Consider the following 25,567-nt stretch of genomic DNA (forward strand, 5'->3'; position numbering starts at 1 on the left):
AGCCCCTGACTCCGGAAACCGTGACGCAGAAGTCGGCACGAGCAAGCGTCACTCACGCGGACGCGCCCTGCTGACGAGAGCCGCAGTAGCCGTTAACGCTTCACCGGTCTGACACAGACTTAATGACAAGGCCCACTTCTCCCGTGGCCAACCTTGACTCGCAGCCACTCTCTCAAACCTTTGTATATATGCGTCTAGTTCATCCCTACCCTCGTTATAGGGCGCTCCACCAACATAAGTTTTACAAAATGTTACAAAGTGTTTACTCAGTCACTAAGTAAAATTCAAGCATTTACCATGTCACACGTAATAACAAATGCAAAAATAACATGCATGAAGCTAAAATACATTTCAGCAATGCAAAACAGTAGCTTAAATACTCGGTCATTGGTAGTTGCAAAGCATCCATTGCGGATATCGATATCATAAAGTCACCGAAGAAGAAACAAAACAAAGGTTACCGAGCTGGTTTACATCTCTCCTAATAGCAAACTGTTGAAAAGATTTGAATTAAGGAAGGTTACCATTTGAATGTTCCCAAATTAGCAGATAGATTTCTGGTTGAGCGTTTAACGTACGAGGCATAATAACCGAAAGATGTTGTAGCCCATAATTTGTTTGTGTTGTATCAAGTTATGGCCTTCTAAAAATAATGGCAAATCTGTTCTTTGGAATCCTGCAAGGTGAAGGAAGTGTCACGAATGGGAATATTATCGTCCACCCGAATGTAGCACGAAGCTAAAAAGGAAACCTGTACAGGTTTCTCAGAAAGAAAGCCTTGCAGCTCAGGAAAAATTTTCCTGGTCCGGGATTCAAATTCGGGACCAAAGCCTTTTTCGGGGCAGTCGCTCTACTATCTGAGCTAGCCAGGAGGTTAGCCTATCACAGTGCAAGGGCGAATTCATAGACAACTCCCACACCAGGATGAACTTTTTCTCAACTTCGAGCCTCTCTTTCCGATGTGGGGGTCTTCCCCAACCCGTAGCGCGTGTAATCGCAGCTACGCAGGGTTCGGGCGAATAAGGCAACAAGCGAGTCAACGCAACAACGTTTATTGCTGTCAGCAATAAAACACACTTGTAGAGGGAAGTCCGCTCTGTATAACAACTAATAAAATAGGCTTGCCTCGTCGCGTAGTCACGCAAACGAGGTCACTCACGGCTTTCAGCAGGTAAATTCCGTCCGGGCAGTTAGGTCAAGCGAGGTCAGAGAGACCCGGGGGTCTCTCGGTCGCACTCTTTTATATCTTTTTACCTTTCCGCGAGGGGAGTGTCCTCCTCGCCCGCCGGATACTTTCCCTCTTCCCGCGCGGGCGCGCGCGTCGCGAGAGGCGAGCGAAAACCGGGAGAGGGCAAAGTGCATTTCTCCCGTGTCCGCCCGGCTCCCGCGGCGCGCGTTGTGCACGCACGAGATGTCCGCCCGGCTACCGCCGCGTGCGCTCCGTTCGCAGGCGACGGGCGAGCGCGCCCGCGGGAGAAGGTGGCAGCGTGTGCTCCCCACACCGAGGTTTCCTTTGTAGTTGATTTGTGTGGATGACACTTCTTCCACCTTGCACAGAACTGATTCACCATAATCAGTTCCTGTGCTTCGAGTTGTCGATTGATTCGCCCTTGCACTGGAATCTGTTAGCCCCACGATGGCTGGGTGAGCGCCCCAGAAAGTGGGTGGTCCCTGGTTCGAACCCCGGACCAGGACGAGCTTTTCCTCAACTGCAAGGCTCTGAGAACCCAGTAGGAGCTTTCTTTGTAGCTTCATGCTACATTTAGAATAGCTGTTTGTTGCGCGTGTTGGTAAATGTCAATGATGGAAAGAGCGCTACTAAAACGGAGACTTAGCAAGAACACAGGACTTGCTTCTTGCTAAGTCTCCGCTTTAGTAGCACTCTTTCCATCATTAACGTTTACCAACCCTCTGTCACCAATTTGGGTAGACTACAGACAGACAGGGACAAGTCGCACATTTAAGACAAACATTTATCATTGTAAAAACAAACGGCAAAGAAAACAGCACAAAACAAACAATGTACAGCACGAGGTAATTCTACCAAGTTCTCTAAAGTGCTGAGATATTATGTATTCATGAGTCAAAAATATTTACATTAAGTTCACCCACCGCGGTGACTCAGTTAGCTAAGGCGTTGTGCTGCTGAGCACGAAGTCCCGAGATCAAATCCCGGCCGCGGCGGCCACATTTCAATGGAGGCGAAATGCAAAAACGTCCGTGTGCTTGCGTTGTAGTGCACGTTAGAGAACCCCAGGTGGTCAAAATTAATCCAGAGCCCTCCACTACGGCGTGCCTCATAATCAGTACTGGTTTTGGCACGTAAAACCCCAGAAAGAAGAAGTACATTAAGTTCACCAACGTGGCCACGTCACCTTGTCGGCGCTGCTTCCGACGACACAACGTTGGGCCCGCCGATGCTTTGTAGACTCAACGTCGCTGTGTCCGACGTTCAGTTCACGGTTGGTCTTGTCAGGAGGTCAGGACAGTAGAGTGACCAGTGCGCCTGGATCGCCCGGTCGACTTCACTAGTCGGCGGATCGCAGCCGCAGCGAATCCGGGAAATGACGCCGTCAGCCTGTACCTGTGGTGGAGCGTCCGCTCAGCTCGCGGGTCGTGCCCGCGGCAGCTGAAGAACAGCTTCCACTGGGTTGCCGACGTCTGCACGATCCACCTGTCTGTCCGGCCTCCAGCTCCTTCCGCCCTCTGTCGTCCCAGAGCGTAGCTGGGCTGCTCTGCTCGGCTACGTGTCCCTTCGCATCGTTGGCCACGTAGCTCTGCGTGCACTTTTGTGCTTCTTCTTCTTTCATATATTCCATTCTTTTTATTCAGACGCTCTTATTTTCTAACTTCTTTTTTCTTTATTTCTTCCACCGACTCCTCGTACTTTCTTGTCCTCTTCTTCTGCTTTTTCTTCTTCTTCTTTTTTTCTTTATTTGCTCATGACACACGCCCAACAAACGGCTATTCTAAATGTAGCATGAAGCCACAAAGAAAGCCCCTACTGGGTTCTCAGAACGAAAGCCTTGCAGTTGAGGAAAAGCTCGTCCTGGTCCGTGATTCGAACCCGGGACCAACCGCTACTAAAACAGAGACTTAGCAAGAAGCAAGTCCTGTGTTCTTGCTAAGTAGTGTTTTTTCCATCATGAACATTCATGCTACATTTGGGTGCATGAAAATCGTCTCTTTCACCCCTAATTGTGAAGTTCAACTGCACTCAAATGTGATTCAACGTCTCCCACCATTGCTCACACAAGTTTCTCACTTTGTCATTGCACGTTGTGCTTTGCTGTGCAACGATGCAGGAGCCGAGCAGCTCGTGGGTGCGTCTCACGGTTGACGGTCAGCCGGTCTCGGTGCTTCAGTACACTCTCCGCTTCTTGGGCAGCAGCCACGACTCTGTCAGGACACTGGCGGCAGAGAATATGGCTGTTTTCCTCAGAGGCCAACAACCAGCCAGCCTGCAGGCCTTGCTGCCACTTTTGTACAAGCATCTTGAAGCCGACGTAAGTTTAGCCTGAATTTGTGGTTTTGCAGTTGTATCGAGCCTTGCTTGTCATGTCTCTGTGTACCAAAATTTACAATGTACGAAGATGTGCTTCCACATTGGCAATATTTTCCGCTATTTAGCTGTCGAATCTTTGTACATAGTGTCTGCATCCACCTTCCCTTCTTGTGCCGACTTGCTTGAAGGACAACTGCAGTCCTGCCAACTTTTATCCTAAAATGCCCGATTAAAAGAGCTACTGGCAGATTTTTCTGCTTTAGCACGTTGGTCGTGCTCGATGACATCTTCTACGTCTGCGGGTGCTTTTTGTGTTCGTATAATTGCAGTAATATTCTGCTGTCTGTACCTGGAACCTTGTGCTTTGTGGTTTATAGGTACTAAATTTTTAACTTGAAATTTCTCAGTGTTCTTCCTTGGTATTGCGTTTGACATTTAATGTAGCGATTCTTGTTGTCACAGATGTTCTCTTCCTGTTCAGTCAAACTACGTTTGTGTTTGTCTTCCTGTCCACCCGAGCTGAGGGGCCGCACGAAACTCTTGCGCAGCTTTTAGTCCACAGCCCCCAACATCTGTACACTTTGGATTGCGATGTTGAAACGAATGGTTTGAATTGAAGCTGTTGTTTGGTCTCTAGGAGGTACTTTTTCCAAAGTGACTTAATGCTTGTCAGCCATAGCTCGTCTAACGATTGATCCAGAATGCTGCAACATGGCCCGCAAACATTTCGTGATGGCATACCCTTTAAATTTCATTAAAATCAAACGTGCAATTGAAACATTCCTTTTGTGAATTGACCGGCGACGAGAAAAAGAAATGGCGCCTCATCCGTGTGCAGGTGAGCAGGGAAGACGAGCACCACTCGGGCTGCCTGGTGTTTGCCACTGCACTTGCCAACGCAGCCATCGCCTTGGGACCGCACCTGGGAGGCACGGCCACTGCACTGGTCCTCCAGGCAGTGCGAGACCGGGGCCTGCCGGACACCCTCGCTGCAAAGGTTGGACCTCACGGCGAATCAGAATTGCATCCGAATGTCTCGGCTCGTCTTTCGTGGGAGGGCCAAAGCAAGCGAAATTATGTAGTGCCATCTAAGAGACTCGATTCATTCAAATAACTTTTTCGAGTGCCCTACGATTTGGTGGGGTGGGCCCGGACCCTGCCTAGGCTTAGGCCAAGGGTCGTTGGCCCTCGCTGGCTTGCACGGCTCGCCGGACGGCCTAGATTTGGTGCTGCAGGTCCGAGCCAAGCAACGCAGAGGCCGTTGCCATTGGAAGCTGCATCACTGTTATTGTGAACTGTGTAAATCGGGTTCTGGCACGTGGAACTTAAATTTTTGGGATAAGTAATTAAGAAGTCTCGAATGACCAGTTCCTTTAAATCTGCTTTTTAAAGCGTTTGCATTCTTCAGATATTTCGCGTGCTTTCCATGGGCTATTCTTGTATTTCTGTCTGTCTGTGACCATTTTCCCGCCTACCTGGGGCACCGGGTAGACCGTGGTGAAATGGGTAGCACATCGGGCTGCCGTGCTGAGTTTACAGAGTTAGAAAGCAACCGTCGGACCAACTTTAGGCCCGAGTATCTGGCGACATGTACATATGTGCCGCTCTACATCGAGCCTCTGGCATGCCAGACTGGGTAGGTACTGCTCTTCAATGGAGCTCTTTGACTTGGAGCCCGTCTGTGCTGGTCTTGATTGAACCTCTTTAATGCCAACTTGCGTCACTGGGTTTATGCCAGTAGGTATGTGCCACTCTACAATGACGAAAAAGATGCCTCCCGATGCTGAACCCATGTTATTCCCAAAGGACGGCAACCCGACGCTTTAGCAGTCTGCGCCACAAATGCACTGGGTGTCTGCCAACTTTTGAGTACTCCGGGTGTGTGGCCGGGGAACAATTGTCGGTATTCCGTCGTGCTTCTCGTCTTGGAGGCCACGTGATGTGTCCAGAAAGAACCGGTTGCCTCGTGAAGCGTTCGCGTGCACCGCTGCGCCACGCCAAGAGGCTTTGCAGTGGTGGTGCTAGATGGTGTGTTCGTAGAGAAGCCCGAAAGCGGAGCCTCGTTGCAGTATGTGCGTCGTACATAACACGTTTCGGCGGTGGCAATACGTTGTGGCGCTATATTGATTCGATGCTAAATGCATTACCGTCGAAAGTCATCGTGAGACGAGTTCTGCCGTATTTTTTACGATTCCTTTTCAATGTGTAGGTCCTTGGCTTTGCGCACGCCGATCCCTGGGCAGAGGTGCACCTGCCTGCCGTAGTCTACCACTGGCTGAGACGAGGTCTCCCCTTGGCCGAGCTGCCCGTTAGCGCACTTGGCTGCTCGTCGGCCACGCAGTTCTGGAAGTAAGCTGCCCCGATCGTTGCTGCATGCCTCTGTGCAAATGTCTGGCCACATTTACATTCGGTTTAGAGTGTAGGAAAACTTGCCCTAGAATACTCGATGGGTCGAGCCGCTCCACCAGCATTGTTTTCCATTTTCCTTGCACCATGTGTGTCTCACATAACTTGCGCCTAAATTTAAGAAAGACGTGCAAATGCGACGTAGCTGGAAAGAGCCGAGGTAATGTTGTTTGCCAACGCTTGGAGCAAGTCAGACTATTCTTTGTATTTCACCTACCGTATTTCCTGGTGTATAAGTAGGGCTCCGTGTTTTCGGATAAATCCAAAAAAATCCGATAAACACTCGCAGGTAAAATTTTTTTACAATTCGGATTTATCTGATAAACTCCGATTTCAACGGCCAATATGACCCTGTTCCTTTGTATATCCAAAGGGCATGCTCTAAGCAGTGTTTGATATATCGGCCGGTTTGGCCGACATAAACTTTACCTCACGTCAACAGTATCTCGTAGGCCACATCCATTGCACTTTTAACAAAGGGCTTGTCGCGCACGGAGCGAGAGACGTATGGCCGCTCAACGACTGTCACAGACCTTCATGAATACTATGCTGCTGTCGCTGAAAAGTGGAGCCAGACAGTTGAGAGGAACCTTTTCGATGCACTCTAGTACACCGGCGAATCATTTTGGTATGGTGTTCAAATTGTGAATCTAAATGTGAAGCATGAGTTACCCCGTGCGTTCGAAACCTATGTGCCAATGTTTAAGTTAGTGTTTCTTGAAACTGACGACATGAGCCACGTAATGAGTAATTTTGCAAACTATCAGAGCTAATTAATCAGTAACATTGTTGGACCCCTGTCGCTTTGGAGACTTCACACTGTCCAGTGGCCAGTGCTTTCTCGCTGCGTGCTGAGTCTTCTAGCGCAAACGTTGAAAGGGCATTTTCAAAGCTGATAATCATAAATCGAAAGGTGTGTGCTTCCATCAGTGACAGCAACCTCGTAAAGTATGATTGCGTCTATTATAACAAGCTTTAAGCTTGTAATACGCACAAACATAGGTGTTTTGTATTCAAGTATTTGTGCTTGTGTTGTGGGGATTGAGGGTTACGCCGGCATGATTGCGCGCGCTTCGCCTGCTCTGCCATCCCTCGCCATCGTTCCCCACTGGCCTCCTTCTCTACCCGCGCCGCCTAACCGGTTCCCGCGGTGGCGCTGCGCACGCGGCGGTTGGCGGTGAGGGCGGGGCGCTGACGTCACTACGCGGCCGGTTGTCAGCTGCGAGTGGCGAAGCGTGGACTTCTCTCCGGGACCAGCGCACGGTACGTTCATGCTTTCCTCTCGTCCGCCGACACCTTTGTGACTAGGACTGGAGCTCGCGCACGGTGCCTTTGCCCGTGCGGGGAGCGCGTACTTTGTGCTGATCCTTTCCCGACGCTAAGCCGACGAGCGGTGCCATTAGTGCTCGCGCGAGGTCGTACCTCGCCGAGCCGCACTTGCCGAAAGCCTAAGCCGAAGGATATTGCCCGTGCTCTCGCAAGTTGACCCATTGGTTATCGCCTGAGCAAGTAGCATAGCCGCCGGGACTTTTCCTAGCGGTGTGTCCCAGCTTGAGCCTGTGCTCTTGCCGCGACGTGCTATAGGCGCCTGTTATTGTATTTTCGCCCTGGTGCGGGACCCCTTTGGCTCCCCGCCGCGCGGGCGTTTGTGCAGTGCTTGTGCCGACGGTTTCAGTAAACGGTTTCCGTCAACTCAGGGCTTTACTGTGTTTTTTGCGTGCGTCGCTCGGTAGCCCCTTGCGGCCTCTGAGCTCGCGCGCGAGCGGTGCTGGAGGCGACGGCTGACGCGGCCCTGTGGCTCGCTAAGCTCGAACCCGCGGTGGTTGGTCTCCTGTGAGACACCAAGAACCCACAGTGTGTATGTGTTTGTGGGTTCAAACCTTCCAGACAACAAAAATACGCTTTGTGTGTTCTGATGTTTTCGTGTTCAGATATCATTTTATCTAAGACTTTGGAGAATTGAGAATAAAGCAAAATTTAACTCGGAATTTCAGTGAATTGGGGATTTACAAGAAATAAACTCCGAATTTCCGCCAGAAAGTAAACTCCAAAATAGACCCTCCGAATTTCAAGAAAAATAATCTCCGAAAACACGGAGCCCTGTGTATAAGTCGCGTTTTTTTTTCTGAACGCTTTGTCAGTGCGTCTTTTAGAATGGTGCGACTTGTTTACGTTTTCTTTTGGAAAAACTGCCATCAAAATCGGCTTGGATGCTATGGCCACGCAAAGTGCACTGGGTTGATCTCCTCTGGCAGTTGCTAGGAGTTGTGGTCGTGCTGTGGAAGTACCAGGTTCGTCTCGTGATCGAGTTGCCAAGAGGCGTGCGAGAAGGATGGAGCAGCAACGCAAGTGGCGGGAAGCCGACCGTGGGTCGACTGACCCCGAAGTCTTCGCATCTGCAGATCGCTTTCAAGATACGGCCCGCGCCGCCGCAGAAACTATGCATTTGCTATCGCAATACAAGCCAGCCCCCCGACCTCCCGCGCTGCCTTCCTGCATTCTTCCCTTGTGCGTGATTCGGTTCACTGTCGCACGATTTCACTTGCATATATGCGAGTGATGTGTGCTTGGCCTAGTTGGTGTGGGCGGCTACAGATGGCGCCACGTGTCCTTTGCAGCAAGTAGCCGCATCGTCACCTACCTTGCCTGCTTCCGTTTCCGGCAGCCTCATCCTTTTGTTCGTTTGGCCGCCATGGACGAGTCCATTGCCGCTGTAGTCGGCGTGATGTGTGTGTAACATTAAGCCAGCATTAAACCGTTCCCTACTATGTGAGTCTTCCTGTGTCCAGCCCAAGCCTGACACATACGGCGTGCTATGTTATCGTTCTTGAACTTTATCCAGAATATCACTGCAACCACGACGGGAGAAATGCGCCTGGAGTGTCCATATCATTGCTTTCGCAATTATATAGGAATGGCACCTATACGCTTGCGCGTGACCCGCGTTCAGGAAGTGAAAAGTCACTAATATTTTTTTTAACGTTTACCGAATGAACAGCTGTCTTATACGCTGGTACGACTTGGATACGTTTTTTTGTAGTTTTTTTTTTGCAATAACAGTTGTTTTGAGGGAGGTGTGACTTATTCAAAGGTGCGACTTATGGACCGAAAAATATGGTAATTGCACAATTAGTTATTCCTAAATAATCAACCGCTGAAATATTATATTCAGAGCAACAATGTCAATCAGAAAATTGTAGATAATCCTGAAAAATTTCGGATTCAGCTTTCTGTTGCTAGACCTGATTTCCATACCAGAGGCCTGATGGACACCAAATGCCACATTTACTCGCAGAATAAACGCAATCGCGTAATGAACGCATCCCCCACTTTTCCAATCAAGAAGCGTGTTTTTTTCTTTTCCTCGCATAATGATTGCACGCAGAACTTCCTGCCATTCAGTTTGCGTTAAAGCAGTACACGGCACGAAGGTCACTTCGCTCGCCGTTGCTGCCCCACTTTTGCACGCCAGCGTTTTGACAGCGAGTATCCACGGTCATTGAGTGTGATCTGTTCATGTTTGCCTGTGCGCTCTGACACCGCAATCATCAGCGCCAACGGCAAAAATGCGCCTAGAGTGTCTATATTGCCACGTGTACTTGTTTATCTTTCACCGGCTAACAATTGTTAACCGTTATCGTTTGACGCTAGACGTGCCTGTATGTATTGGAGGTTTCTCGAACGATTCTCATACGTCACCGACGCCCATGTAATCTGATTGTATGAGCGATGCGAATTGTCTGCAATCGTGGTGATACTAATGATCCTGTCACAGGCCACTTTATCATTTGAATACCGGTATATGGCCTTGGTATTGCAGGAGCTTCAAAAAAACGTCATATTTGGGTATGCTTACAGTATTCAACAAACCTTCCACTGCATTTTGTGAGCTCTCCGTACAATGTTCAAAGCAGGAAAAATTAGTGCAATACAATGTTCTCAAAATATGGAAGCTGGTGCACTAACACTAGGCCGCAAAGGCACAGCGGGAACTTGTGCACAAGTGCTGGCGTGCAAGTTGTAGCGCCACGAAACGGCGCTTCCGTGCGCAATGCCAAGAGCGTATGTACGAGGAACCACGTGACTTTTCTTCGTGAGCTACGGAGTGAATAAAAGTTCAGTTGTTTGGGACGCGTGTTGCTTATACTCGCTTGGCTCAGCCTAACAGCACGTTCCAACAAAGGTATCTATATGCCTTTGCTGGTGTGTAGCTGCTCAGTTGTTGACAAGGAAAAATTAAAAACGACGCTGAAAGTCTTCATTCAGTCATTTGGTAATTGCTACAAAATGACAAAAACACGTCATTGAATGCAACACACATTATGCGAGTGATGCTGAGGGATAAGCCTCCATGCTCCACTAGAGACAGCTGTCATCAGGGCAGTATGCAAATACAATTCTAGGACCCTCTTTGCCATTGTGGGATATTGTGCGAATTGGTCTGCAACCTGGCCAACATGCTCTTCACAGAGCAGGGGAGAAAGATGTCTTGGGGAAAGAAAGGCAAGTAAAACACTTCAGACTAAAGGCAAAACATTCCTGAAGCCCTGCATTTGATAGGACATCATTGACAACAGCTCTGGTGTCTTTTGATAAAGTAAAATCTAAGGTACAACTTTGAAAGCCATTTTCTCAAAACATTTTTTTTTCTAGCCTCCTGCCCAGCTTGTTCTGCTCATTGCCTCACAGCTGCTAGGTCTACTGCAGTTCGATTTTTGTTATTGTGTTCTTTAAAGTTAAGTTCATGGCGTGGCATTCTTGCTTTTTCAGTGTGACTTTTTCCGATTTTGCCACCTGGTTAGCTCAGATGGTAGAGCGGCTGCCCCTAAAAGGCAGTGGTCGAAATCAGGACGAATTTTTCTTCAACTGCGAGGCTTGTCTTTCGAGGAACCCCTATTGGTTTCCTTTATAGCAATTGCTACGATTGTGTGGATGTCTCATTTTTCCTTTAATTACTTCTCTCCAGCTAGTGGGTTTCAGCCATCAATCTAATAATGTAAGGCAAAACATCCAGTTGTACAGAGCACCTTCAGGTGAACCAACAATGTCCATTCCCAGCTTTTCCCCATGGTCGATCTTGCCAGGTGACAGGCTACAGGGGCGCAAAAACTGGTTTGGCAGACTTTCTGCTGCATGACATATAATACAGTTACGAACTGCATTTTCAACTTGCTTATCTAGGCCAGGTCACCAGTATCTTTCTATAAGATATTGCTTAGTCCTGACGATCCTTGGATGGCTTTCATGAGTCCACGCAAAGTCTCAGGGAACCGTTCTTTTTCTTCCCCACAAATGCAGAAACCCAATCAGAAGCTGACTCGTTCGATCACTACGGAGCTTGCAAGACGGGGGTTTGCTGCCGTGGCAGGAACGGCAATCTGCGAAGTTTGGCAGCTACAGGCTGCACGCTAGGACCCCTTGTGCATGTACGCTTCACTAACCCAGGGAGAAGAGATGCAGAAATTCAGAAGGAGCGTTATTCGGGAGTCGGATAGTTGTGCTACTTGAAGAAAGTAACGAGCAGGACTAGGTAGCGCCGTGAATGTTGATATTGCGGCTTCGAATGGCCTTCAAACCAAGCAGCGATTAGCCTTCTTTCGTCACGTCAAATGTGATAGGAGAAATGGAAGTGTTGTACCGGAGCTTTAATGTGAGATATGCTACGTTGGGGTTGCATTGCTTGGAGTAGCTCAGAAGGACAATCTATGATTGTATAAGTCTGGTCCCTGGAAAGTACCACTTGAAGTCTGGCAAGTTCCATAAGGACACGGTCACACAGGTGTCTACGAGAAAAGTGACGTTGGCTTAGCCAATTTGTAAGGAAATCTTCAGTGGCGAAGGACGGCTGGAGCATTCGTCAACATTTAAAATTGTGGCCGTATTGGTTACTGCGCTGTCTTGGCATTATGTAATGAGTGGCATAGTGCTCGGAAGTGAGTGAGTGAGTTAAATAACTTTATTTAGGTTCAGAGAAGACGCAGGGGAGACCCCTGTCACCTGGCTAGTGCCACGTAGCGATCGCCAAGCCAAACTTGACGGCCCGATCGCAGGCACTCTGGACGGTCAGGGTTTGGTCGTTGAGTTCGGGGCTGCCCAAAAGTGCAGCCCACCTATCCTTGCTAAAAGTGGCCTTGTTTCCCACATGCAGGACAAGCAGAATGCAGGGGGGGGGGGGGGGGCGCAAGGAAAGTTCACGTAGCTTTGACGAGATCCGCATCGGTTACAGGAACCCGATTCCGATCGGTGTGGGCCATCCCATCTTCTTGCAGACTCCAGTGGGGGAGAGGTACGGGCGTCGTGTTGCCCGCGGCCATGTTGCCTTCTACCCGAGTCATGTTGGGGAGGACAGACGCCATGTTGGCACTCTTTTACTGAAGATGATTGGCGGCCATCTTGCATACCACCTCGCTGATAGTCGACCCTTTCAACCTGTGTATTTGAGAACTCGCTCATTTTGAGTTCAGTACATTCCTCTTCCTTGACGATTTAAACTGCTTGTTTCAAACTAAGCGTAGGGCCCAACTGTAGAAGCTGACGTCGCTCGTGCTGTGCAGCAATGCTGCTGGAGATTTTGATTGTGGACCATAGAGTTCTCTGAAGTTCCGAAGTGCGTTCGCTGGCCATGGTCTTTGTCAAGAGATTCAGTGCTCAAGTATATTCATCCTCCGTATCCCCATACCGAGTTGCACTGCTCCCCGCTTGTATCTGGGCATCTTAACTGTGTTGTCCAGTGCATGTCCAGGCCTACAACTTCCAAGGCATTTAGCAGGAGGCTCTTCTTAAGAGCGGGGCGGGTGGCGTCTCCGGCGGCGATGTCGCGGTACACCTGAAAGACACGGCGACACTTAGCCTAAGGTATTGGAGGAGGTGCCATCGTTTACAAGAATGGCAGTGGAGCAATCACACAAGTCATGATAGAGATGTGGGGTACTGGTGAATTGCATCCTGTAAGCATTGGCGCGGCGTGCAAGTAGAGGCCACGCTAAGCCTTGTGCACTAGCGTGCAAGGTGCAAATGCACAGGGCGGTGCCCCAAGCCGCGCACTAAGAGGCGGCGATGCGAGAGAAAAACCGGTGGGAAATGCCGAGGAAGCTGACCTTGGGAAACGGGCTGTCGTTGTGCAATAATTTTCTTGCTAAAAATATAGTGCGTGTTACATTTTTTACTTTATGAGCTGTATTGTCATTTTTACGTAAGTTTAGTAGTTTGTGCACATAGAAAGTGGGTGAATGTTTGATTCGAGGTCGTATTAGAATCGAGTAAATGCTGCCAAATGAATCGGAGGTTTGTTTCGGCGTTTTTTCTGCATCTTGTTTAATTCGACCCGCTAGATAGTTCAATCAATTTTGTTGGCCCCGTCAGGGTCGAATTAATGGAAGTCGACCGTGAACACTCTGGTAATGTAGAAACAGACACCACTGTAGGAATTTGCATTTTCACATTTCTCCCAGCTTCTCTGATGGTAAGCATGTAGCTGCTAGTGTCACAAGAAAAGATGTTGTGCAACAGTATGTCTCTCTCATAATAGGCTTCAGTATCCTCCCTGTTGTCTTCCACAGCTTGCACCGCGCATCACGACTTTTGACAACGGCTGGCCCAGTCATTGGCAAACATGACAGAATGGGCAAGAGCTGACAGCATGGCTCTGTCTACATCGGAAACGCCCTTGTATGAAGCGCTTGTCCCGTCTCTCTTGCCTCACATCATCCCGTCTTTCGCACTTCACCGTACTCAAATACCCTTGTACCTTGAGTTCATCCCTTCCCTATGTCTCCTTTTTAGCAGTTCTGCCAGGCGATTTAGATTCAACCGTTTCGCCTTGAATGTGCCGTTTTGCCACTACGACTTCTTCCAGTTCCAGAAATAAGTGCAGCTGTATCTTCTATTATCTCTGTGCAGGCATGCTCAGTGCATTTTGTGACGTTACTCTCCTCTGTGAATGTCGTTTGCTCCTCTTCAAGAGCTCTGCTTGGGTGACGTTGTCTCTTAACCATGCCACGAAATGGTCTCACAACGCTTCATCAAGGATGTTGCCGAATTTATTCAATATGGCGAGCCATTTTAATTCAATTGCCAATGCAGTTGGTGGTGGTTAAGTCGGAACCTTCTGCGATCATCATCCATCCCAGGGCGTAGTGTTCGTTGAGGACCTGAACAAGGTCTTTTTAGCCCTTGCGTTCCAGTTTTTCTGGAGCGAATAAATTCTCCAGTGTTTGATACGCCTTCTTTCCTATGTCAACTAAAAACGGAAATTTTCTTTCAACTTGGTGGTCGCCTCTGTGGCTTGGAGGTTGTGTTTGAGGTTTCTCAACGTAGGACTCAAAGTCTTTGTCCCCATCATGGACAAATTGTTTGAATCAACCATGACGATATCTTTCATGAGCAGAAGTGCTTCAGTTGAACAACAATCCTTTCTTCATTGGCTCTGTCGTTATCTCAATATGCTAACATAAGCTTGTGCCAGAGCAAGGTTTGCTGGCAGTAGCAAAACAAAAAGGATTGACACAAGCGTGGCTACATCTCATATCGGCGGCAATTGTGACATATATGACGTCAAGCCCCCGCCATGTGCACTGACGCACTGACCACGGTGTAAGAAAAACAGGTGCTTTTTACAGTGCCTGCTACTGTTTTTAGCGACAAACCTTAAGCCAATGTCCCTACGTTGCTGAATCTTAAAAGGGGAGTTTTAATCAGTGCTGCATTTTGGAAACAAAAGCGCATATTATTTCTCTCAGTGCCGCGCTGACAGTTGTTGAACGTTCACGACGGCAAAGAGACTAGAATTAAATGCAACTTGTAAACCCCCCCCCCCCCCCTACCCTAATAAAGAAAAGATGTCAATCGATGTGCAGAAGGCACGTACGTACCCATGTGGCCTATCTTGTAGCCTAGTGTTACGCAAGCGTAGGCAGATTTGTCAAATTTGCTCTTCTGGACGTGCTGACGAGAACAAATTTATTATGCACTGCTGTCCATGAGCTTGTGACGTACGCCGGGTCTAAGTGCTTCTCGTACCCGTACTCTCCTGCTCGCAGGACTTGGTCTCTAAGTTCGAGAGCATCCTATGTACGAACCATGCAGTGAGCTCTTTTCACTGAGCATGGAAACTCCATCTTTACACATGAAAGACCCGCGGTTGCAGTTTGCTGCGAATCACTTCTTGCCTACAATCCGTCTCCACCAGGCAACGTCGCAGCTCAAGATGCAGACCTCCCTTCCCCATCTTGAGATTCAGACTGTTTGTCTGAATTTTTAAGTGCTTACCAAGAATGGTGATGAAAGATTGCTCAATTTTGAAGTAAGCATTGCTTAGCTAAGAGCTTATCGTCTGCCCGCGACGCGTGTCGGCGACCGCTTCCAAGGATCGACACATGCCGTCTGCTGTCGTGCACGGTCGGAGTAATTATCGTCTGTTTTGGCGCCTGAAGGATTTTAATGATTATAGTGGAAGGCACAGACATTAAAAAGAAATTGGTTTTTATTTTTTCGACGCGCTTTGTGTACAGTTACAATTACACGTTTGAATTTCCCGCTTTTTCAGCCTCCTAACGTGTGCTGCCGTGCAGCGGTGCAGACGTGAAACACCACCATTAGTGAGACGCGTCGAAGCGCCTGTTCTTACACCATGGCGCTTACACAACACAATGTTCAGCATCAGTTCCTTCGTAGAGAAATACTCGAGTGAAAGTTGCACGCTGCAATCATTCAAGTTGCTGTGTTGGCAGGTGCCACTGGGTTCGGGTCCTGCCAGCAGTGGTGGAGTGCTGCCACAGCAGGGCTGTCCAGCTGGTGAGCGACAGTGTATCCATTCCTGCCAGGGAGTTGCTCCGGCAGGTGGCGCCCTCTGTGCTGAGCCGTGCATTGCCAAGCTCGGAGCCCCTGCGCTTCCTCCAGGAGCACTTGTCACCAGAGGTGAGCAGCATTTTTTGCCACTTGTGATGGCACTGCCCCTTTTCATTATAGGACCTGCAAGACCAAGCAGGCTGCCCATTCAGAGAATGAGAATGGCACAACTTATGCTGAAATCGTCATCTTCACAACTCCCTTGTAAAAAGCAAGACGGAGATGATACTGTTGCTCCAAAGTGCTACATTTGTGACTGGCCACGACAAGACTGTAAAAATTAAGCGCAGCGAATACGGTTGAGATCCGTTAATTCAACCCTGACAGGACCGTTGAAATTGATCATATTATGTGGCTGGTAAAAATAAACAAAATGCAAAAAAGAATGCCAGAACATAAAGCTGATTCACTTGGCAGTATTTGTCCGACTCTAACATACCCCCAAATCGAGCGCGCACCTGCTTTCTGTGTGTCCAAAGTACTACACTGAACAGAGATAACTGTAAAGCTCCTAATTAAAGTGGAAATCTAATGCGCACTCGATTTTTTAGCAAGAATAATGCGCAAGGGTCTATTATGTGTTGCGCAGTGGTGCCTGGCATTGTAAAGTCAGCTTTGCTGCACAGTCTTAAAAGCGAAGCTTTTTGGTTTGCGAACCTCGCCGGGTTTCATGACCATGCGAGTGGCCCGGCTTTTCTCTTGCCGAATAGGCCAACCAATCACAGCTGAGTATGCATGCTGCTGAGTTCCTTGCACCACCACCAGATGGTGCTTGCCTTCGCGAAACCATCTGAGAAGCACAGAGCAAAATTAGTTTTGAAGGAAGGCTCAGGAGCGTGGATGAAAAATAAATGGGCGGCTAAAGTGCACAAGTATCTGTACATGAAAAGCGTGGACACAGAATGGAGGAAGAGGCCAAGGAAGTTGGCAACCAAGTACAGGATAATCGAAACTTTAAACAAACAACCAGGAGTCATCAGAAAGAAAGTGAGAGAGATAGAGACAGTGAATTACAAGAATGAGTGGAAAGAAATTAGAAGGGAAAATTTGTAACTTGGAAGAGTTTGGGCACAAGGTAGTTGGTACGGATAATTCATTTTATTCATTCAATTTTTTTTTTCAGATTTGTAAGGTAACACGAAGGGAAATGCCTTGCTATTTGAGGCTCGAGCCAGTGGCCTAAAAACAAAAACATACCATAGTAAATATTCGCAACTAGATGAGGCACGTGTACGCTGCAGCAGGAATCTGGAGACCACTCGGCACATTCTAATGGAATGCGAAAAATACAACCAGTGAGACCCGTAGGTAACGTACACCTTCCAGAAGCGCTTGGATTTAAAGTGGACGGAAGCATCAACCAGTCAGCAGTCGAAATAAGCAAGAGACGTTTACAGTATTGGTGGAAAAAAAGACATAGGGAACAGATTGATACAACCAGATTCGTTACAGGCATAGGCAGCGGTACAAGGTAGAGAAGCTTTAAGGCAGGGAAAAAAAGATTAAGGAGATGTATACGAAATTGTAGAATGAACAGCATGTATAGCATACCTGATTCATTCACGGGTGACTATTTGTCACTGCCCCGTTTCAAAGGGGATGCCAATAATTCATAATCACCGTTGTGGTGGCCGTGCGAGGCAAACAAAAAATAAGAACCAGAAAGCTCACCTTCGTGCATCCGTGGCTGCACGGTAATGAGGAAATAAACGCTTCTTGTGGATAGAATGGATTAGAATTGCGCTACTCACGTATGGGCATGCTGCTTTTGAAACTGATGCGTTCAAGGCACCCGTCATACTCGTTAGTAGTCAGCAACTCTGCTTGACAAAAGGCTTGGCATAATTTGTGTGTGCACGTGCTTGTCTGTGTGTGTACGTGCATGCGTGCGTGTACTTGTGTTTCGACTCTTTATGCACTCGCATAAAGTTTCGCTGTATACAGATTCCGGCACGTTGGATCTGCTGCATTTTCTAAAGTCAACTTTGCTGCAATTCAGCCCTGTTATGAGGTAAAGCATACGAATGCCGCGACTGCGTATTTTGGCTCAATTTTCCTTGAAAAAATAAAGGCGCTCATTAGAATCGGGTAAATACCTTAATCAGGCATTGTAAGTTACTGTTATTGCTTGAAAATCTTCCTAGGGCAGGCCGAAAATAAGCGTTTACGATGAGAAACGACGTGTGTTCAACGCGTTCACTTTCCGCTAAGCTCTGCCGTGACAGATGCTGCCAGTTAAGGTGTCAATTGGTGTCACCATAGGGGTCAGACGCATGCATTGTGACATGTCAAGTTCCAATCATCCAACGGAGGCTAACTTTATCACGGACACTCGACGACGCAGCTCTGATTAGGCTCCCCTCACACACTTTCACTCGCACATACGGCGTGCGGCGATGGCGTTATCGCCCTTGGACTTTATACGGAACATCTATGCGCCATTACAAATTTAGGGCCCCAACGCGTCATTGACACCATCTTTAGATAGCAAATACGGATCTCAAAGGCCATGCTTTTGCTGGCGTAAACCGAAAATACGTCATAGGTGTCGCCCCCGGCACTTTGGGCAGCCAAACCCATCGTCAAGCCACCAAGCCAAGCGACATGAAAAGTCAAAATGGCCGCTCGGGCTGGTGCGGGGTGGCAGTTCTCAACGCATGATGCGGGAATGGTCCCACAGTTGCGACGCAACAGCGGGGTTACCAATGCATTGGGTCCTATGGGAGCTATGCCAGGACCATCCGAAAACGAATTAACAGGCGGGAAGATGCAGCACCCGGGAACGTAACAGCAGGGTTCTACTGTAGCTTGTTTGAAGCGCAGCATGACACGTGATTATAATAACTGCATGCCGCCAATGTGTCCATCATTTCTGTTTCTGGATATACGGAATGACATCTGGGAAAACTAGCAATATATGAAACGATATCAATTTGTGTCCGTGTGTCGCATGCACAGAAAAGCATTTTTTTCTCCACGAGTTCTGCAATGGATAGAAATGTTTACCCAGCTTCTCTAAGAGCATACGAATTATTGAGGTCTTTGAATGTAAATTGCAACTCGCTTTTTCGAAATACTTCATGATGTTGAGCTGCTCCCAAATGTGAAATTGCCTGCTCCAAAGTGCTCCAAAATGAAATTTCTGGTGCTCCAAAAATTGCTCCTAATCAGAAGTCCGCAGTAGTATCACTGGAGATTGTAGGACTGCTCTTCCTCTATTGTCGACAGAACTCTTCACATTTAGCAAATGTCACAATGTGCCAATGGTCCACTCCCCCAGTGCCACATGTAGAGAAAGGCCTTTCCCAGTCAAGAAGTTCCTACCATAATGTTTCGACAGAGGACTCCATCTCACAAATAGTTTGCAGCACTGTGGCAGCTGCAGGACTCCTTGCCAGTAGGAAGGCCCCTCGAGAGGTGTCACCGCATCATCTGCTCAGCGTCTGCTTGCCATCCTGTTGATGCATGTTCTGTGGTTGGTGAATGACGCAACATATGTTATGGCGTTGTAATCATAAGTTGCGTGTACATGAATGCGACAGTGGGGCTCTGCTTCATCTGTACTTTTTCTCGGCAGTTCCTTGACGCTTAACGAGCCAGCAATAAGGGCGAATGCCCTTATGATTGTTCACCCGCAGCGCATCGTTTACTTGATTTGGCGATTGAGTATAGGAAGCACTTCTTCCTTGCCACTTGGTCAGTAGGCGCTTGTACTTTAGACGACTCCATGCGTCATCCATGTAGCTATCGACTGCCTTGGCCAACTCTGCGAGAGTGGCAATGCCCTCCTCCTGGAGCTCTAGCTGCATCTGTTCTCGGACTCCCCAGTCTGGTCACCGCGATCATGCAAATTCCTGCAGGCGTCCTACCTCTTCCTTCCGCTGCCCTCGAGAGCAGCGGCCACAGTCTAGCAAAGCGTTCTGTTGACTGCCTCAGGAAAGACTTCTTCTCCTAAGACTCCTTGGGGGCCTGGATGTCGTCGAGCCCAATGCACCGCAGTAGTTGCCCTCCAGTGGAGTGGGAACCTTACGGCTGAAACACAGTAGCTGTTGTCCCAGGATTCACGCCTGCCAGCTTACTGTTGAATGCCATCAGCTTTTTTCTGAAGGGCGCCGCAACTTATTCACATCGCATGGCGGAGCGATCAGTTTGTCCAAGCAAGTGTTAAAGCAGTCCTTTGGACACGTTCACTATCTCCATGTTGATCCCCCACTTGTTAAGATTGACGATGAGCCTATGCTTCTCTTTACTTTATTATTGAGCTCCAGGTTTATGCATCATTCTCTGGCTCCCACTTGGTCCCCACCGCCAGTACGAGTGCCGCCACCTTGTGCTTCATCCAGCAACTACAGCTCTAGGATGTCTAGCGACCGGGAAAACTGGGAAAAGTCAAGGAATTTTGAGCCACTGGGAAAAGTCAGGTCAATCAAGCGAGACAAGTTAGGGAAAATTACTTTCTTGGGGCCTGCCCACACTAATGACTCGCAGAGGTCTCGCAAATTGTTTGCTTGCAAAGGACACTACCATATAGAGACGATATGTGGTATCCAAATCACACGCTCAGCGCGCTTTTTTTGGTAGCGAATCTTGAAGGCAATGCTTTCTTACGACGTCAGGACCCAAAATTACATAATCGAAGTGGAACATGGCATGTTTTAGGGGTCGCCTATTTTAGCGCCATCGTTTGCGCGCACTGATCTCCACTAAAATTAGTTTGTGTGTCTTGGCTGCAGAGGCAGGTTTGCGGAGCAAGTCGAGCCGAGCCATGACAAGCCGCACGCAAAAAATACAACATGGGGATGTGCTTGTTTAAGTCTTTTGTGTTACACTACGACTAGGGGTGTGTGAATTGTGAGCATCGCATTTTCCTCCAGATCCTGCATGGTGCGAGTTGTGGTGTGCGACGATGGCGATGACTAGGTGCTTCTTTCATTTGACGTGAACATATCTGCATATTTCTGTAACAGTGGATAGAAGAAATTCGTCGGACCTGCAACATTTCAGGCGCGAGTTTTAGTGTCGCGTGCTGCAAAAGATTTTTCATTTTTCAGGAAGCAAGAAGCGTTCGTTTAATGCGGACTGGGCGAACCCAAGTGTCTCCGACTATGCAATGTGATGAAAGCACAAATTTTCCACAGGCAATAATTAGGCCTGTGAAAAATGATCCGCACCAAGCCGTCTACTCAGTTTGCCGCAAAACCTTTTTGCTAAGCAACATGGGTCACAGGGCAGTTTCAATTTATGCCTCTAGCAAAAAGCATATTGCTGCTTTGAATTTTTTCAGACGTGCTTCCCAGCGAAAGCTGTTATCATATTTTTAAGAGCCCGATGGATGCCTCGCCTGGCAGTAGCACTAAATCTGGGCCTGCTACTACCGAAGTTGCAGTGACCATAGCTGCTGTGCAAGTGTCAATGTGTGGTTTTTTTTTGGAGAACAATTTGATGAAAACAGAAATAATTTGGTGTCTTAATACTATAGTGATGCGCGAATCTTTTTGCTCTGCGGCACTTTTCTCCCTTCTGACTTCAAAGGTGGCTGCAAGAGTTCAGCTGGGTAAAGACAAGGTAGAGTACACCATTTGTCATGGCATTGCGCCATTCTTTCGGAATATGTTGCTTTCGAGCCTAGTCAACGTGCCTTACCTGGTAGTCTGTTTCGAGGAGTTACTAAACGAGGTCACCCAGAAACAGCAAATGTATGTTCTCGTTAGGTACTGGGACGCTGCTGACAGCGTCAAGACTCGCTACCTGATGTCTTGTTTCTTGCGTCACACGTGCACTGAAGACTTGGTGTCAGCTTTTTGGAAAGCCTTGCAGGAAATAAAAGGATACAAAATCCTGCAAGTGTCTATGGACGGACCAAATGTCAATTTTAAGTTTCTGAGGTCTCTGAAAGCAGAGCTTCGGGAGTCAGATGAGAGCCGTATCTGCGACATAGGAAGCTGCAGCCTCCATGTAATTTATGGTGCTTATAAAGCTGGCCATGTTGCATCCTTGCTGGGATTTGATGTCATTTCTTCGAAGCGCCTACAACCTATTCAAATGTGTTTCTGCTCATTGCGCGGACTTTGTCAGCCTCATGGGGTGCTCGAAATTTCCCATGAAGTTGTGTGCAGTGACGTGGCTGGAGAACAGTAGCGTAATCTGTAGGGCACTTGAAATCCTGCCACACCTCATTTCATTTGTGCTGCCGTGTAAAGAAAAAGCGCACAAGAGGCCAACGTGCTCAAGCTACAAAAGTGGTTGAAGAGGCTGTGTCTGATCAGGTCTTGTGAGCCAAGCTAGCCTTCGCTCTTTCTATTGCTGAAGAATTGTTGCCCTTTCTTCGTGAATTTCAGACAGAGAAACAAATGGTTTGATTCCTATCAGCAGCAGTAGAGAGCATTCTGCGTTCACTGCTGTCAAGAATTGTAAAAAGGGAAGTTCTCGATGGTGCCGACACGATCACCAAGTTGATGAAGATAGACTTAAGCATACCGGAAAACCTAATAAATGTAGCTGTATCCGACCTTGGATTTTTGGCAAGAAACGAGCTCCGCAAGAACAAGAAGTTGTCGCAGCTTGCAATGTTGAATTTCAAGAAAGGCTACATGTCAAGGCTTGTGCACAGAAAGAGGTGGAAAGATTGCCGCTTAAGTACAAATTGGCTGTGGGTGCAAGCTGTTTGGACCCTGTCTGTGTATTGTCTTTGGAGGCTGGCACCAGGCAGCTTACTCTGGCACTTGAAGTATTTACCAAGCACCACTGGATGACTGGCTTGCAAGCAGAGCGAGACCATCGCTTCTACGTGAAGGTGTGCTAACAGGCATAATTGACACATTTTTACAGGAAGCAACAGAGGCTGGATACTCTGTGGACAAACATGTCCAGAGGATCACAAGGAGCTGCAGTTCTTTGTGAAATTTGCCTTCTGCTTATCTCACGGCAACACTGCGGTAGAGAGAGGCTTTTCTGTCAACAAGGTGTGCCTTGTTGAGAATTTGAAAGAATAATCTCTCGTAGCACAGAGAGTAATGCATGATGCGGCCTTGGTGGCAGGTGGCATAGCTGAATTAGAAAATACCGACAGGATGGTGAAGACAGTTCGTGGTGCCTACAGTGTCTACAGAGAGCAGCTGGAAATAATGAAGAGGGAGAGACAGGGGGACACAACTTTGACAATCATGTGACGTCACCCGACCAGATTCTTCGTTGGCCCGTTAGGCTCAGTGGCCCGCCAAGCTCAGTGGGCAACATTGCTTGACCGCACCGAATAAACACCAACAAGCACAGGTGCTCGGCGGTCAGTCACCACCAGCCCGCTGTGTGTTGTCTCTGGGACGAAGGTTGCCTCGACCCTCCCTCGTTCACGAGTCCGGGGCGGATCGTGACAACAACTGAATTGGAGAAAAAGAAAAAGTGAGCGGCATGTCTGATTAAAGAGCTGCAAGAAAAAATGCAAAGGGTGCTCACTGAAGCGAAACTTGAAGCTTCTATCCTTCAGGAAGAATAAACTCCCTCAAACCGTAATTGAAGTGCATTTCAAGAATGAGGGCAGTTGCAATAAATATGTTTTTCTCTACAATGAAATGTGTTTTCTCTACATTTTTTATGTGCTTCCTGGACCATTTCTACAAAATGGTGTCTGTTGTATGGGTCAGGGAAATTTAGCTAAAATTTTCAGGAAAAACCTGGAAAAGTCAGGGAGTTTGAATTCTGCAATTTGCTCGACACCCTGAGCGCACATTTCTTGTCTTCCATGGAACACTTGCACCATCTCTCGACAGTCCCCCTAACTACTTAAAGGCTCGCTGGCACTACCACTCTCTCCTGACAGCGTATAACGAATATTGGATATAACAAAGGTTATGTCTGGTGAATGGAAATCAAGAGCAGGGAAGCGCAGTCGAGGATGGCAGAAAACTAGGTGGGGTGATGAAGTTAGGAAATTTGCAGGCGCAAGTTGGAATCAGCTAGCGCAAGACGGGGGTAATTGGAGATCGCAGGGAGAGGTCTTCTCCCTGCAGTGGGCATAAATACAGGCTGAAGAAGATGATGATGATGTTTGGTGAGAATTGGTTATAACAAGCTTTGGCTGTAAATGCCCCCGTACCATTGTCACTTAATGTAGAGAGAGGAAGAAGGGAAGAAGGAAAGGCAGGAGGTTAATCAGACTGTTTCCAGTTTGCTACCCTACACGTGGGGAGAGGTTGGGGGAATGAATGAAAGAGAGGGAGAAGACGCGAGTCTTGATCGCACTTTCATATACACTAAGCTAGGTGCAGCACAGCTGCAGTCTGGCACACAAGTCTGTTGCCTTCAGGTACTGAAGAAGAGTTCAAGTGGCGTTCTGGACGGATGAGCTGTGAGGCCAGGCTCCCAAGACCTTTGCTTCTGTAAATGACCTATCGTCCAGTCTATTCATACTGGAGAGTCTGGCCTTCATTATCAAAGTGGGAACAGTGGCACAGATGATGATTGATGGTCTCTTCACACTTGCACTTAGCGCACATGGGTGAGTCTGCCATTCCAATTTGTTAGTTGTAGGAGTTAGTAAAGGCTACTCCTACCCACAGCTGATAGAGCAGTGTAGTGTCGCGTCGTGAAAGGCTTTTTGATAGCTTCAGTTAATGGTCGAGGCTGTATAATCAATGGTTAGAGTTTTGCGGAGTGTGCCAGTAACTCAACGTGATGGCGTGCGCGAGATTGTGAAGCTCTCTTGCAGCGTCTACTCTCGATAAGGCATAAGGTAAGTGGCGGTGCTCCAGCCTGGGCACATCAGGCAGCGTCATCGGTGAGGTGATTATCGATGATGCCGCAATGTCCTGGCAGCCACTAGTAATTTCCACATCGTAAACCTCGCAAGCTTTGTAGGGGTGCTTTCGAATCACAAAGTATTGCCCATTTGCTAGGTGGTTCTTTTTCAATGTATTCCACTGCAGCTCTAGAAGCGGCCAGTTCGGAACCTGTAGATGTCGTAACGTGGGATGTCTTAAACTTGATGACGACTGATCGATATGGTATAACAATAGCGCCTGTCGAACTTTCCGAGACCGAACTGTCCGTGTAAACATGGATGCGGTCAGTGTATGAACAATGCAAATGTTCCAATGTGATCTGCTTGAGAGCCGCGCTGGTCAGGCTTGCCTTCTTTGCAATTCCTGGAACAGCAATGTACACAGGATGCTTTTTCAAGCCCCACATTCTTGTTGCAGGCGACAGTGACAAAGAGTGCTGGTTAGGCGCAATTGATCTGGAGAAAAAACCCAAGCCTGAGTGTAGGTACTGGTAAGAGTATGCCGTATTGCCTTGCTGCCCGGGTGAATTGGCTGAGGTGATGAACATGGAGGGAAGTATGCAGGAGTGCTTGGTCACCCAATTAAACCAGACAGCACCATGAGTGACTGTGTCCTACCATTTGTTGAGATAAGGGGGAGCTGCCAACAGCGCTCTGCCTCGGCACGTCGAAAGGAAAGTTTCCCCTCTTCCCACCCAACCTGACACGCGTGCGCCCAACATCACATTTGCTGCACATGCGATGGTCATGGGACCCGACGATTCCCACACACTTCAATTTATAGCTCCATACTTGCGTGCTGCAGTTTTTCCAGGGGTCAATGCATCAGTTCTATTATTTGGAGCTAGTGGCTGCAATCAACTGCGAAATGCTTTTTTTATTTACTACTTTGATTTAGGTGAGCTGTTTCTTTCTTCCTTATCTGATTTGGGCTGTTTTCGTTATTGAAATATGTTATGTTGACAACTTTTTCCATGTCACTTTCTCTTCCCTTGTCTCTTGCATCCTGACTGGTTTTTCGTTTGTAAACAATT

The 25,567-nt window shown here is 48.0% G+C and overlaps 1 protein-coding gene across 1 annotated transcript in view; it reads left to right on the forward strand.

Moving 5' to 3' along the window:
• LOC119461848 (serine-protein kinase ATM) overlaps positions 1-25,567 on the forward strand; it is a 754,892-nt gene that overhangs the window by 239,551 nt on the left and 489,774 nt on the right. The window contains exons 22-25 of the mRNA XM_037723219.2: positions 3,306-3,506; positions 4,344-4,502; positions 5,715-5,854; positions 15,640-15,826. Of these exons, the coding sequence (XP_037579147.2) occupies positions 3,306-3,506; positions 4,344-4,502; positions 5,715-5,854; positions 15,640-15,826 (687 nt within the window). The remainder of the gene's footprint in view (positions 1-3,305; positions 3,507-4,343; positions 4,503-5,714; positions 5,855-15,639; positions 15,827-25,567) is intronic.

The sequence above is a fragment of the Dermacentor silvarum genome, chromosome 8 (assembly GCF_013339745.2).
Source record: "Dermacentor silvarum isolate Dsil-2018 chromosome 8, BIME_Dsil_1.4, whole genome shotgun sequence".
Classification (NCBI taxonomy): Eukaryota; Metazoa; Arthropoda; class Arachnida; order Ixodida; family Ixodidae; genus Dermacentor; species Dermacentor silvarum.